At 38.2% G+C, this 15293-nt stretch overlaps 1 protein-coding gene across 2 annotated transcripts in view; it reads left to right on the top strand.

Annotated features, from left to right (window-relative positions):
* The window catches only part of mmd.L (monocyte to macrophage differentiation-associated L homeolog), an 85059-nt gene that overhangs the window by 59690 nt on the left and 10076 nt on the right, over positions 1–15293 (top strand). For both annotated transcript variants that reach the window (XM_041576057.1, XM_018235127.2), the window contains exon 2: positions 7901–7982. In XM_041576057.1, the coding sequence (XP_041431991.1) occupies positions 7901–7982 (82 nt within the window). The remainder of the gene's footprint in view (positions 1–7900; positions 7983–15293) is intronic.

Genomic DNA, 15293 nt, shown 5'->3' with positions numbered 1-15293 from the left:
TGTTCACCAGAAGACATTTTCCAATTACTTTCTATATTCAATGTGTGACTGTTCTTCTAATAATAAAGTGTAAAGTGTAATTTTTCATCTTCTAAAGCAGCTCTGGGAGGGGTACGCTGACCCTGTAAACTGTTCTAAATTGATCCATTTAGTTGATATATTTCTTGTCTTTATCCCCGCTGAGCAGAATCCCTGAGTTTCATTAAAGGCAACTGTTAGAATTGATACCATATTTGCTAATACTCCAGAGATGCTGCTGGGAAATGTATCAACTGCACTACCACTGAAACTAATGGAAAACGCACTATGGCAATTCTCACAGGGCCCTTGCAAGCTGAAATCCGCCACGGGACGCCAGTAATGGCATTTTTTTTAGCAGAAATGGCAATAAGTCAAGAAACTACCAAATCAATAGACTCTATGGGATCTGCAAGTTTGAAGCCATACTTTATGTAAATATGCAGCGTATTTTAATTATGGTGTCCAAATTCCCGCAAGATAAATGACGCATATACGTTGTACGGCTGGTGACGTAATTACGTTGCGTATTGACGAATATTCCTGCTCCATTTTGCATGTAAATAGTTTTTTCTATTTCTAAATAGCTTTTCTATTTCCAGCCAGTGGAATTATGGGGAACGAGAACAATGAGAAGTGCATTTTGGGAAAAGAAACCTATGTGCTAAAAAAAAACGCATGTTGATGGTCGCATGTGGTTTAAGTGGTGTAATTACTCCCGACTGAGCTTTTTTAAAAACGCAACATAAAAACGCAATGCCTGGCCTTGCCCTAAAACTTCGTTTTTGTAAAAACTGTAAAAAATAAAAAATGGAAAGTAATTGAGAAAATACTTTATTTATGGTGATCAATCAGGAAACAATTGAACTGAAAAAGTGTTTGGATGGTGAACAACCCCTTTAAAATTCATAAAACCCATACGACATTGTAAAAGGTTATGCAGCTCTTACTAAAAGCGTCTTTAAATGATTTGCTGCACAAGATGATATTTTACAGTAGAAATGTCCTCTCAGTGGCTACGTGGAAATGGACCTTTAAACATTGTACTTGTTTATCGGTAGGACAGCTTGATAAGCAGTTTGGGGCAGAGTACATGTGGTTAGGATCTCTCTGCCTGGTAATATCATTCCTAAGGTCTATGTGATGTGCACAATGCTAAACTGAATAAAAAGGCCAGATTATGACAATCGTTTGGGGGCTATTAAGTAGAACAGATTTGGGAATGTCTTGTACTGTATATAAAAGGGCATTGGCTTGATGGATAAAGTCATTGGCTTGCCTCATTTCAGATCCTTGGTGCACCTTGAGTAGCTGTTGTACAGCGTTGTGGAATATGTTGCTGCTTAGGGAACATTACTAGGTATGATGTTTTATGGCTGTAGCATAAATAGGCACTGCAAGTAAGAAAAATAACCAAAATTCTGATTCGGGAGTATGACAGAAAGGCAAATGCAACCCTAGGTTAGTTTCTTAAGCTCTTAGCTTTAAAAGCAAAAGTAACAGAAAAAAATGAGAATGACAATATAATTTACTATTGCCCTACAGTGTTAAACTGGTGTGTTTGCTTCAGAAACACAACTATAGTTTATATAAACAAGCTGCTGTGTAGCCATGGTGGCAGCCATTCAAGAACAGGATACATAGAATCCCATTGTATAATACAGAATGGATCTGTTATCTGCTGTGTATCCTCTGCTTTTCTCCTTCTACTATAGTAGAGTTTCTGAAGCAAAAACACCAGTTGTACCAGTGCAGGAAAACAGTACATTATATCTTCATTATTTTAAAACATTTTTTTGGTGTTACTGTTCCTTTAAGAGCCACCTGTTTGTTGATGTCACTAAAGGAACAGATCTTTGCCTGCTTACAAAACTGAATGGCCCTCGGGGCAACGTTCAAATCCTAACAAAGGGCAATGCAGGCTGTCGGGCTCATCCGATGGGATTTTTACAGCTGCTCGATTGATATCTGACCGATTTTCAATCATACATCAGTCGGGAAGGGCCCTTACACAAACTTCCGACTCCAGGGGCCAAACTTGGTACAGTTAGTTACTAGTAGTGGCTTTTTGCTACCCCTGAAAAGTACCATCTGATCTGAGCCAAGGTTCTCTCCATGCATCATGGCAAAAGCACCCCTCTATTGCAGTTCCAACTGCAGACAGAAATAGAGACTGTCCTCTACATTCATTCTTCTTGCCTTCATTCTCTTGACATAGTCACACCATAGTTCCATAGCACATCCTGAGAGCATATCAACCTTTCCCATTTTCTACCACCAGATGCATGCAAAACTATACAAATTCTGAGCTGTTTATACTGTAAAATACACAGACAAGGGCTCAGTAAATAATCTGAGTATGGCTGATGCATTTGGTTTGCCAGACACTGTTCTAGTAGTATTGACTGAATATACAAGTAATATTGAAACTATATAAGGACAGCCTTTTAGGGTGGCCATACATGATAAGATCCACTCGTTTGGCAAGATCGCCATACAAGCGGATCTTAACCCGATATGCCCACCAAAGGCAGGGTGATATTGGGTTAATCTGATCGTTCGGCCTTAGAACTGAACGTTCGCATTACAAGTAAGGAGATGGGTGCAGACGGTACACCAAGAAAAATCAAACCTGCCCGATCGATATCTGCCCCATTTTTGGCCTGATATGGATGGGGGAGACCCGTTGAAATGCCCCATAATCGGGTTGATAAACTGCCGAATTGGTCTAGAGGACCAATAGCATCAGCTTTAATCTGCCCGTATATGGCCACCTTTAGTTTATTAAAACGCTTGCATATTAAAGGCATTATATACTTCCCTTATTGGTAAGCTTTGTATTGCTTGCTTTTCAAATACATCTGAGTGAAATATATTTAAATTAGGGATGCACAAAATCCATTATTTTGGATTTGGCCGAAACCTTCACTAAGGATTTAGCCAAAAATCGGGTTTGGGAAACAGATATTGAGCTAGGTCTTCTCCCCAGGCTATTGGTGGGCAGAAGTAAGAATGTAGACTGATGTCCCAAGCAGCCATACCAGAATAACAGATCCTATAGCTTGTTGCTAACTATAAGGGTTAAAAAGCAACCCCTGCAGCTGCCAGAGAGATCTGTGCCATCATGTGGCACAGGGCAAGTTTTATTATATAGCATGAAGCAAGCAATGGTTTGGAGACCTGCTGATCCTCTTCAAAAGAATGTTAGGAATCTATAATAATTAAACAGAGAATTCTATACTGTAAGGAAGGAAAAGCCATAATACTAATCTCAGATCAGGTTTTTATTAAATCCTGTATAATCTGCCTTGGTTTTTCCATGAGCAAAGACGTCCTTTACAAATTCCTTAATAATAAGTTAGCTCACATGAAGAGTTGTTATCCGGGTGACCCAAACAGCCGGCCTTTGTACGGCAGGCAGCAGAATGCTTGCAGGGAAATCGCTTTCCCACCAAAAGACAAAACTTCTTGTTTGTTGAGACTTAATGCAAATGGAGGCACGTCCTTGGCAAATTTCAGATGCGTGAATAAGCAGTAAAAGGATTATTTGTGGAACTAAAAGAATCTTTGTATACTTTGCCGGCTTGGGAAAATAGGTTTCTTTCTTCTTCTTTGTTGATAAATACTACTGAAAAGGGAAAGTCTACAAAAAAAAATACTATTTTCTGCCGACGTTGCTTTTGGTATTGTCATTTCTTGTGACATTTCCAAATAAGCCAATTGAATTGGAGTGCCATTGATTTTCACTATTATGCCAGCAGAATAAATGGTCGAATAAATGACTATATACATGCTTCGCATTTTGTAGACCAAATTCTGTCCACTGAGAGACAGAGATTGTTCTGAGCTGATCTCTGTTTAAGAGCCAACATTGAGTACATTAAAGGTTGTAGGTGTCCCCGTTCCCATAACTTTTCCCTGACATACTGCTGCCTCATTGGCTGGGAAGGGAGAGAATAAAAATCTCAGCTTTGGAAAATTGTATAACAACACAACAAAAATTGAAAATCAAGGATTTAATGTAAAGGGGTGGTAAATATGTTATAGAATGGATAATTCTAGCAACTTTTCAATTGGTCTTCATTTTTGTTTTGGTTTTTGAATTATTTGCCTTCTTCTGATTCTTTCCAGCTTTCAAATGGGGGTCGCTGACCCCATCTAAAAACAAATGCTCTGTAAGTCTACATATGTATTGTTATTGGTACTTTTTTATTACTCATCCTTTTATTCAGGCCCTCTCCTATTCATATTCCAGTGCCTTGTTCAAATTATTGAATAGTTGCCAAGGTAATGTGAACCCTAGCAACCAGAATGCTGCAATTTCAAACTGTTGAATAAAAAGCGAAAACTCACAAACCACAAATAATAAAAAATGAAAACCAACTGCAAATTGTCTCAGAATATCACTCTCTACATCATACTTAAGAGTTAATTCAAAGGTAAACAACCCCTTTAAAGGCAGATCCATTTCCAGTGTATATTGCTCCTATACTCGACAACTCCACCATAGGCACGCACTCCAGCAACTTCTCAGACGCAACGTAAGATCAAAAAAAAAAGTCTTTATTTCACATCAGATAACACCCAGCGCGTTTCGTGTGTCTCCACACGTTGTCATAGGCAATACAATGTGTGGAGACACACAAAACGCTTTGGGTGTTATCTGATGTGGAATAAAGACTTTTTTTTGATCTTACTCTGCGTCTGAGAAGTTGGTGGAGTTGATGAGTGAAGTATTTCCCCCTAAGCTACAGGTTCGGGGCGCAGCACCCGGGCCTCAGATGATAAGCGGTGAGTGCTTCTGATCTTTAAAGATTGTATCCGATTGAGCGGCCGGTTTGGGGCAGCAACACCCGAACCACAGCGCCAGCTTGGTGAGTGCTTTAAAAATAGCTGAAACTATAAAAATATGTTGTAGCAACCTAGCCGCTAATTAATTAATTGAATAAGCCTGCAGCACCTGTAGATTGTTGGTATGTAAAGGGAAAGTCTACAAAAAAAAATACTATTTTCTGCCGACGTTGCTTTTGGTATTGTCATTTCTTGTGACATTTCCAAATAAGCCAATTGAATTGGAGTGCCATTGATTTTCACTATTATGCCAGCAGAATGAATGGTCGAATAAATGACTATATACATGCTTCGCATTTTGTAGACCAAATTCTGTCCACTGAGAGACAGAGATTGTTCTGAGCTGATCTCTGTTTAAGAGCCAACATTGAGTACATTAAAGGTTGTAGGTGTCCCCGTTCCCATAACTTTTCCCTGACATACTGCTGCCTCATTGGCTGGGAAGAGAGAGAATAAAAATCTCAGCTTTGGAAAATTGTATAACAACACAACAAAAATTGAAAATCAAGGATATAATGTAAAGGGGTGGTAAATATGTTATAGAATGGATAATTCTAGCAACTTTTCAATTGGTCTTCATTTTTGTTTTGGTTTTTGAATTATTTGCCTTCTTCTGATTCTTTCCAGCTTTCAAATGGGGGTCGCTGACCCCATCTAAAAACAAATGCTCTGTAAGTCTACATATGTATTGTTATTGGTACTTTTTTATTACTCATCCTTTTATTCAGGCCCTCTCCTATTCATATTCCAGTGCCTTGTTCAAATTATTGAATAGTTGCCAAGGTAATGTGAACCCTAGCAACCAGAATGCTGCAATTTCAAACTGTTGAATAAAAAGCGAAAACTCACAAACCACAAATAATAAAAAAATTAAAACCAACTGCAAATTGTCTCAGAATATCACTCTCTACATCATACTTAAGAGTTAATTCAAAGGTAAACAACCCCTTTAAAGGCAGATCCATTTCCAGTGTATATTGCTCCTATACTCGACAACTCCACCATAGGCACGAACTCCAGCAACTTCTCAGACGCAACGTAAGATCAAAAAAAAAAAGTCTTTATTTCACATCAGATAACACCCAGCGCGTTTCGTGTGTCTCCACACGTTGTCATAGGCAATACAATGTGGAGACACACAAAACGCTTTGGGTGTTATCTGATGTGGAATAAAGACTTTTTTTTGATCTTACTCTGCGTCTGAGAAGTTGGTGGAGTTGATGAGTGAAGTATTTCCCCCTAAGCTACAGGTTCGGGGCGCAGCACCCGGGCCTCAGATGATAAGCGGTGAGTGCTTCTGATCTTTAAAGATTGTATCCGATTGAGCGGCCGGTTTGGGGCAGCAACACCCGAACCACAGCGCCAGCTTGGTGAGTGCTTTAAAAATAGCTGAAACTATAAAAATATGTTGTAGCAACCTAGCCGCTAATTAATTAATTGAATAAGCCTGCAGCACCTGTAGATTGTTGGTATGTATATTGCTCCTATAACTATATGCAAAATGCACCCAAGTAAGCTAAACTGGTATAGAATTCACAATAGTCGCAAAAACCAAACACTGCCAATTTTTAACTTGTACAGATTTTGGTTCTAGCACCTTTAAGCAAGATATGATAGAGGTTTTGTTATAAGGGTTCATGGCCTGCCTATTGTACTTGCGACTGAAGTGAATATTACAAAGAAGGTTTTGAAATAAACACATTGCGATGTGTTTGTAGAAACAGTCACTGTTTTTCCACAGCATCATGGAATTTTCCACTAGGATTGTCTTGCACATGGGCGTAAATCCTTTTTGCCACCGTCTCTATATGACGGCTCTTCTGCAAAACAGACTTCCTGATATTTATGTTGAAATGTTCAAAAGGGAAATTCAGTCAACTGAGAGTTTAAACAGTGAACGGCATCCAATGATATTTTTCTATGCCATTTTTAGAAGCAAACACCCAAGAACGGACAACCTGCAGCCTTACAGATATCACTAAAACAATAACCAGTTTTGTGCAGTTGTTGGGTTGCTGGGTGATATGATTCAGACAAATTTGAAGGACCACAGTTTCACTGTACAGGTATGGGACCCATTATCCAGAATGCTCAGGGCCTGGGTTTTTCCGGATAAGGGATCTTTCTGTAATTTGGATCTTCATACCTTAAGTCTACTAGAAAATCATCTAAACATTAAATAAACAGGCTGGTTTTGCTTCCAATAAGCATTAATTACATCTTAGTTTGGATCAAGTACAGGTATGGGACCTGTTATCCAGACTGCTCGGAACCTGGGGCTTTCCGGTTAATGGATCTTTCTGTAATTTGGATCTTCATTCCTTAAACCTAAACACAATAGGTTGGTTTTGCTTCTAATAAGGATTAATAATATCTTAGTTTGGGTCATATACAAGGTACAGTTTTATTACTACAGAGGAAATAATTCTTTAAAATTTGGATGATTTGGTTAAACTGGAGTCTATGGGAGATGGCCTTTCTGAAATTCAGAGCTTTCTGGATAACGGTTTCTGGATAATTGTTCCTATACCCGTACAAGGTACTGTTTTATTTGGATTATTTGGATAAAATACAGTCTATGGCAGACAGCCTTTCGTAATTCAGAGTTTTCTGGATAAAGGGTTTCAGGATAACAGATCCCATACCCGTACAAGGGTAAGTTGGTGTATTATGGGGCTTAGCCTGCGCTATGCCAACTGCAATGTACTACAACTATAAACACTTCCCCACTGGCATAATGATAACAGGAGTATTCCTCAGACAGCCTCTGGGATGAATATTTATTTTTCCTGCTCCAGGCTTTGTGGAGAAGGTACAAAATGTAACCACCATAAATTGAATGCAAAATTAATTAAGCTCAAATGGCCTATTGGTTTCAGATACAAATTCTGTGCTAGGCAGTCCCATACTACATCATAAAGATGTAGAAAGCAAGGAACAATGTCAAGGATGTTAATGATTCCATAGTGGCTTCCATCTTGAATAAAGAATGTAATGGTGTGACTATATCTTTCATTTTTTCCCCCCACAGGTTCATGAACCATAGAGCCCCAGCTAACTGTCGATACAAGCCGACATGGTATGAACATGCAGCCAACTGCTACACACACGCAGTAAGTAACATACACACATTCCCTCCTGCTTCATAAAACACAATTACATTGTGTAATCTTTCATTAAATAGTTCCGGGAGCTCTGGCGGCAGAGCTTGCAGGCAAGTGGCCAAACCAGAACAGAGAATAAACGCTTTGTTTTTTTGATACTTCACAATTATTCTAGCCTTTTTTTTTTCAAAACAAAGGCCTTAAATACCAGCGTGTGGAAGTGGCTTTAAATATCAAGCAACTCCATTGTTGTGATTGTTGTCTGGTTTACAATAAAAGAGAGTGTTTTTATGCCTCTTTGTCAGTCAATGCTTGTTTAGATTGTGTACCTTTTGTGTATTTAAATGGATTTGGTGCACTTGGTTTTGATTCTACTCTTCCTTAGACCGGTACCCTGTATGGCCAAAACCTTAGGGTATTAATATCAAGTTGTCCTTCTCTATGCTGCTGAAACAGCATTACCATCTACTTTTCTGGGAAGGCTTTCCCATTCCATTAGATGCTGGAACATTGGAAAGTTGGGCAATTCTCACTTATCCCAGTTAGGTTGAGGTCAGGGTCCTGTGCAGGACAGTCATGGTTCTTTTACTCCTGTCTCTGCAAACAGATTTTTTTTTAGGACCTTAATTTATTATCCTATTCAAATAGGAAAGGTCCCCAAAACATTTGCTATAAAGTAGAAAGCACATAATTCTTAAGAATATTGTTGTATGATGTAGTGGCACAGGTGTGACTTAAAAGGGGTTGTTCGCCTTTAAATTAACTTTTGGTATGATGTAGAGGGTGATATTCTGAGACAATTTGCAATTGGTTTTCATTTATTATTATTTGTGGTTTTTGAGTTATTTAGATTTTTATTCAGCAGCTCTCCAGTTTGCAATTTTAGCAGTCTGGTTGCTAGGGTCCAAATAATCGTAGCAGCCATGTACATCTGAATAAGAGACTTGAATATGAATAGGAGAGACCTGAATAGAAAGAGGAGTAATAAAAAGTAGCAATAACAATACATTTGTAGCCTTACAGAGCATTTGTTTTTCCATTGACTCCCATTTGAGTCAGAAGAAAGAAACAAATAAATTAAAAGCTATGAAAAATAAATGATGAAAACCAGTTGTCAACCCAAAAAATACAATTTTGCCTAAGAAAAGAAAACATAATTCTAAGCAGCTTTGAATGTGTGTTGTTATTGAAAGCAGTGTCTGTCCCTGTCTATTCTCTGCCCTGATGACTCAGACTGTTGAAATAACTCAAGACAAGGCAGGTGATTAACAGACCTGTCTTTGCCGGGGAACTAAGACTTTTGCAACATTGCTTAAAGGAGAAGGAAAGGTATTTTTCCTCGGGGGGGTGCCAAAAGTTGATCGCATGTACTTTCCTGAAACCCTGGGCCAGTGGCCCTATTAGGAGAAAACTACACTGGCCTGGGATTCTTCCAGTGAGCATTACTAAGTTGTCAATAGCAATTGTTTTTACAAATAACTTTAAAAGCACTAATTTTGAAAAGTTGCTTAGAATTATGATTTCTCTGATTAGGACATTTATTATTTTTGGGTTGACGTGCCTTTTAAATAGCCAGTTCCATTAGTTAGGAGAGATGACCACATACTTACAGTATATATACTTTACATATAAATATATAATTTGTTAAGTTCTTTTTAAGTGGAAATATAACCTGTTTCTTCCAACAGCTGTGTATACATGACTGGCTTTTTAACTATTGTTCTGTTCAGCCTCAGACTAAATCTATTTTCTTGAGCATTTGCTTCTGTGTGTGTTTAATGTACACACACACTGAAAAATAACTTGCCGATTAAAAAGCCTTTTCTTAAAAGCCATGAGTGAGTTTTAATGCTTAAATGTGTTGTAACATTTGCAACATTATCTGTACTCGATCCAGGGACATTTTCTTTGGTTCCTTAAAGGAGCGGTTCAACTTTAAGTTAACTTTTTGTATGTTATAGAATGGCTAATTCTAAGCAACTTATATTGGTCTTCATTTTTTTTTTTTTAAGGGCTGAACTCCATGAGGCGGTCTGGACTGATTTCTCGCCAGATGATGACACGCATGCAACGCGTCGGATGGACAGAATATAATGGGACTGATCATGAAATCCAAGGTACAAACTACATGTATCCGACTGTCGGATGTGAACAGTGCACCTTGCGTCTTCATCCGACAATCAGATAAATGTAATTTGTACATGGAATTTCACTATCAGTCCCATTATATTCTGCCCAGCCGACGCGTCACATGCGTCTGGCGACATTTGGTCCGGATCTCCTTGAGGAGTTCAGTCCTTATAGTTTTTTAATTATTTGCCTGCTACTCTTTCCAGCTTTGAAATGGGGGGTCACTGACCCCAGCTGAAAAACAAATGCTCCGTAAGGCTACAAATGTGTACTCATCTCTGTTCAAGCCCTCTTCTATTCATGTTCCATTATCTTATGCAAATCAAAGCATGGTTGCTAGGGTAATTTGGTCCCTAGCAACCAGATTGCTAAAATTGCAAACTGTAGAGCTGCTGAATAAAAAGCTAAATAACTCCAAAACCAATAATAAATATTGAAAACCAATTGCAAATTGTCTCAGAAGATCACTCTCTACATCATACTAAAAGTTAATTTAAAGGTGAACAACCCCTTTAAGAAAAACTCATAAGGTATTACTTATTGATTATGGCCCAGTAGCACTTAAATTAAAGGAAAACTAAACCCTAAAAATTAATATGGTTAAAATTGCCATATTTTATATACTGAACTTTTAGCACCAGCCTAAAGTTTCAGCTTCTCGATAGCAGCAATGATCCAGAACTTCAAACTTTTCACAGGGGGTCACCATCTTGGAAAGTGTCTGTGACACTCACATGCTCAGTGGGCTCTGAGCAGCTGTTGAAAAACTAAGATTAGGGGTCGCACAAATTATCAAAATGAAAATGAGGTTTGCCTGTAATATAAGCTGATACTACAGGGCTGATTATTAAATTCTGATGCTAATTGCACTGGTTTCTGTGCTGCCATGTAGTAATTATCTGTATTGATTACTAATCAGCCCTTTATTGTGACATTTCTATTCTATGTGTACTGTATATTGTGAGTGGGTCCCTAAGCTCAGTAACTGACATCAGCACAGAGCATGTGCAGTTTATCAGCAGAAAAGAAGATGGGGAGCTACTGGGGCATCTTTGAAGACACCGATCTTTACTGCTAAAGGCCTGTGGTTGCCTTGGGCTGGTACAGAAGCCCAAAACATAATTTACAACATTTCTTCCCTACTTCTTTAGTTAAGCTTTAGTTCTCCTTTATAGGGAAACTCTTACTAACTCTTTGTATGATTTAGACATAGACCTATTCAGAGGCAGTTTGCACTTGGTCTGCTTTTTTTTTTTAGTGGATATTGCATTTTTTTCAGTTGCACAGCTGCCACCCAAGGAAGTAAATGTATTCCAAAGTTGCCTACAGAAAAAGACCCCTAACATCACAAAATGTGCATTTGAGAAAAATTGCCTGCACAGAAAGGGTTAAAGTACCGCTTTGATTTTTGCTAGAAAGTAAAATACATCAGCAGCCAGTGAGAAGCTTGACAAGTTCAGCAATGGATATCACCCCCCCCCCCCCCACTACTGTTAAAAGGTTCTTTGTGGATAAGAAATGTAAATAATTAAACAAGATTTACACGCATGGTTTCCTTCGCTTCTTCTAAGCAGCATTTGTTAAGGGGACAAGGAAACTAAAAGTCAGAGATATCAGTATATGAAAACATATGGGGTAGAAAGAGTGTGTAAATGTTTATTGACATAGATATTGAGATTGACAGGCAAGGGATAGAAATGGATGTTTCTACCTGTAGCTTTTGCATATATGCTATGTGACTGTGACAGAACATTTACATATAAAGAGAATAATTATCAAGGGATAACATATAACCCACAATGAAGCTTTCTGTACCATTCATCTACTACTAGGGTTGCCATCTGCCAGGTATTTCACCGGCCTAGCCGGCAAATCAACTACTAGGGTCAGTGCCAGTCTCTTATTTAAACCACTGCCTGGGTACTAGGGTAAACTGGACGCTAGCAACTAGCTGCTGAATAAAAATTAAATTAAAGGGGACATTTAATATAAGCTTCCTCATACTGAAGTGAGAAACTTCTAAATACAATTAAAAATTCTGTATTGAGTCTACCGCAACCGATTCGATACCCAACTACCCACACCTTTCAAAACACAACATGGTATGATTCAGAAACTTTGAGAGGTAATACACTATTACAAGAAACAAATCGATAAACTTAAGATACACTTCAAAGGACTGGAATGATTCCCCCCCCAGGAGTCACCATACCAATAGACTTTTGGCTTCTTACTTAAAGGGGATGTAAAGTAAAAAAATTAAATTCCTGTAACGGGTCCACTGTCTAAAAATAAACCTATCGTCAATATACTTCCATTAAAAATTCTGTACCCTTTTCATAAAAATCATGATTTTCTGTGCTCCAGCTCCCCCTTCTCTCTATGCGCACGGACCTCAACCAGCATAAATTCCTTAACACGGCGGGCTGGCCTGTGGCTGCTTTACTTCAAAACAATCTCCCCTCCTCCGAATTCTGTAGTGTCAGGGAAAGCATGTGGAGTTGTCATGGAGGTCAGCTTTAGGAACGAAAAGATAAATTAACCCGAAGTATCTCTTATCTTGAAGTAAAGCAGCCACGGGCCGGCCCGCCGTGTTGAGGAATTCATGCAGACTGAAGTCTGTGCTCATAGAGAGAAGGGGGAGCTGGAGCACAGAAAATCATGATTTTTATGAAAAAGGTACATAATTTTTAATGGAAGTATATTGATAATAGGTTTATATTTAGACAGTGGACCCGTTAAAGGAATTTAATTTTTTGACTTTAAATCCCCTTTAAGGTAAATCAAATATAACCTGTGAAAATTGAAAGTTAAACTCTGAACTTATTTCTATGAATATACTTTACAATAGTGATCTTGTTTAAATGTTATATCTTCTTTACTTTTCACTCTCTTTTCTTAAAACTTAACACATGCAACGTCAATGATTTGTATGACTTTTCAATGTGACTATGCAACGCCCAAAAAATGTAATGCATGTTTGGAAAATTAATAAAAACAAATTTGAAAAAAAAATTCTGAATTGTTTCTGAAATAGTCAAGGTTATGTTCACTATTCCTCTCTCAGCATCTGTTTCTCTTCATTCTGTCTTCATGCAGCAGTTGGGTGTCCGATATTTACTGACAGTTAGAGCCAATATATCTTATGGGGGGGCTTTTCTTTTCCTAGCAGATGAATTAGAGCTCACTCAAATAACTGATTCCAGTACAAACAATATCTAACAAAATAACTGCCTTTTGCACAAAATCTGCATGTAGAGAGACATGATGTCTGGTGATTTTAATAGAGTGAGCTCTAATACATCTTCTAAGCAAAAGGAGCCCCCCTATAAGATATATTGGATCATTCATCTGACACCCACTGCTGCAAGAAGACAGAATGAAGAGAAACAGATGCTGAGAAAGGGATAGTGAAAATAAACTTTATTATTTCAGAAACGGTATAGAATTTTTAATTGATTGTATTTAGACAATTTCTTATTTCAGTATGACGAATCTTATATTAGATTTTCATTTTCTCGATAGTTCCCCTTTGAATAAAAAAACATACAAAAATGAAAACTCATTGCACGGTTTCTCAGAATATCATTGCTTACATCATACTTCAAGTTAAACTAAATTTAACTACCATTTAAAAAGAAAATCAGCTTTTTTTAAAAAAAACACGTTTCCTTCCTTATGTTAAAGAAATATGCTGACTTTACTGGCGGTTTTCGGCTGTATTGCAACCCTAGAAGTCACACATGAGGGAAGCGTGAGAATTGCAAGCCTGAGACATTTAGGGAGGGGCTTGTGGGTTAGAAAAGAATCCTTTCAAAAGCCCAGATACTAATCAGTACCAACAGTGAACGTATATTGGAAATAAATTTAACAACAGGTGCAATGTTTGCTACAGTAATAGGAACCAACATATTGGCATATAACATTTACAGGTATGGGACCTGTTATCCAGAATGCTCAGTACCTGGAGCTTTCCAGATAAGAGGTGTTTCTGTTATTTGAATCCCTACGTTTTAAAGCGATACTGACAACAGAAATAAACCTTTTTTTACATCTATCATCACATTGCCTTTGCATATTATTTCTAATTTTTCCATAAAAGTATTTGCCCAATGCTGTTGCATTTCCCATCTCATCCCCATGTTACTCTACGAGGAGGCTGCCATATTTGGGCAGCAGTAGTTTGTTAGCATCAGAATCTCTAACAAAGGTTTAGAAGGGACAGTCAGGTTGGCAAAACAGTCAGGATAATGAACTTAATTATTTACAAAAGCAGCCCTTTCCGCGAAAAACGATCTATAGGTAACTTTTAATGGACATTAATATTTCGAATAGTAGAGTTTTAGTGCCAGTTATCACTTTAAGTCTACTAAAAATCATAAATTAAAGCCAATAGGATGCTTTTACCTCCAATAAAGATGAATTATATATATCATAGGTGGGATCATGTGCAACGTTTTATTATTACAGAGAAAAAGGAATACTTTTTAAAAATGTGAATCTATGGAAGATGGCCATCATGTAATTCTTAGCTGGATAACGGGTTTCCAGATAATGGATTCCATAACTGTACTAATCTGCTGTTTGAAGTTGAACATTTGATTGATTTGATTTGGGTGTTGGCTTACTTAAGCTTAACAATTAATTATAGAATTATTCTGGTATCTTTCCCTGCCCAGCCAGACTACATCAGTGGTGGGCCAGGCATACTAAGTAGAGGGGACATGTATATATATAAAAAAAAAAAAGAGTCAAACCCAGGCCACACCCCAGTTTTGCCAGATACGTTCCCGGTTCAGATAAACAAAGTCAACCTGTGTCCAACCCCACGTGGCCCCACTTGGGTTCTGTTCTCCAGGACTTTCCAGACCCCACAGTTACAATAGGGCCCTTGATCCCCATGGCTGCCCTGGCCATATTGCCTAGTGCTGAGATTTCTACCAGAACAATTTTGTATGTTCAGCCAGGGATTAGCGTTTATGCCGTAGGGCTGCATCTAACAGCATTTTCCCAGTATTTATGTGGTTGGTAAGGGGAGGGAATGAAATTGAATCCAGAGCAATGTGCAAGGCTGATGTTACATGTCCTTAAAGACGCCCTACTGCTGTTTAGCAACTGCTACATGTTCTGATAAGCAGAGCCAAGGAGCTGTGCCACTTTCTTAGAATTTGCTGCATGTAGTACTACAAG

This window comes from Xenopus laevis, chromosome 9_10L (assembly GCF_017654675.1).
Source record: "Xenopus laevis strain J_2021 chromosome 9_10L, Xenopus_laevis_v10.1, whole genome shotgun sequence".
Classification (NCBI taxonomy): domain Eukaryota; kingdom Metazoa; phylum Chordata; class Amphibia; order Anura; family Pipidae; genus Xenopus; species Xenopus laevis.
This window is presented reverse-complemented; position numbering and strand designations above follow the sequence as displayed.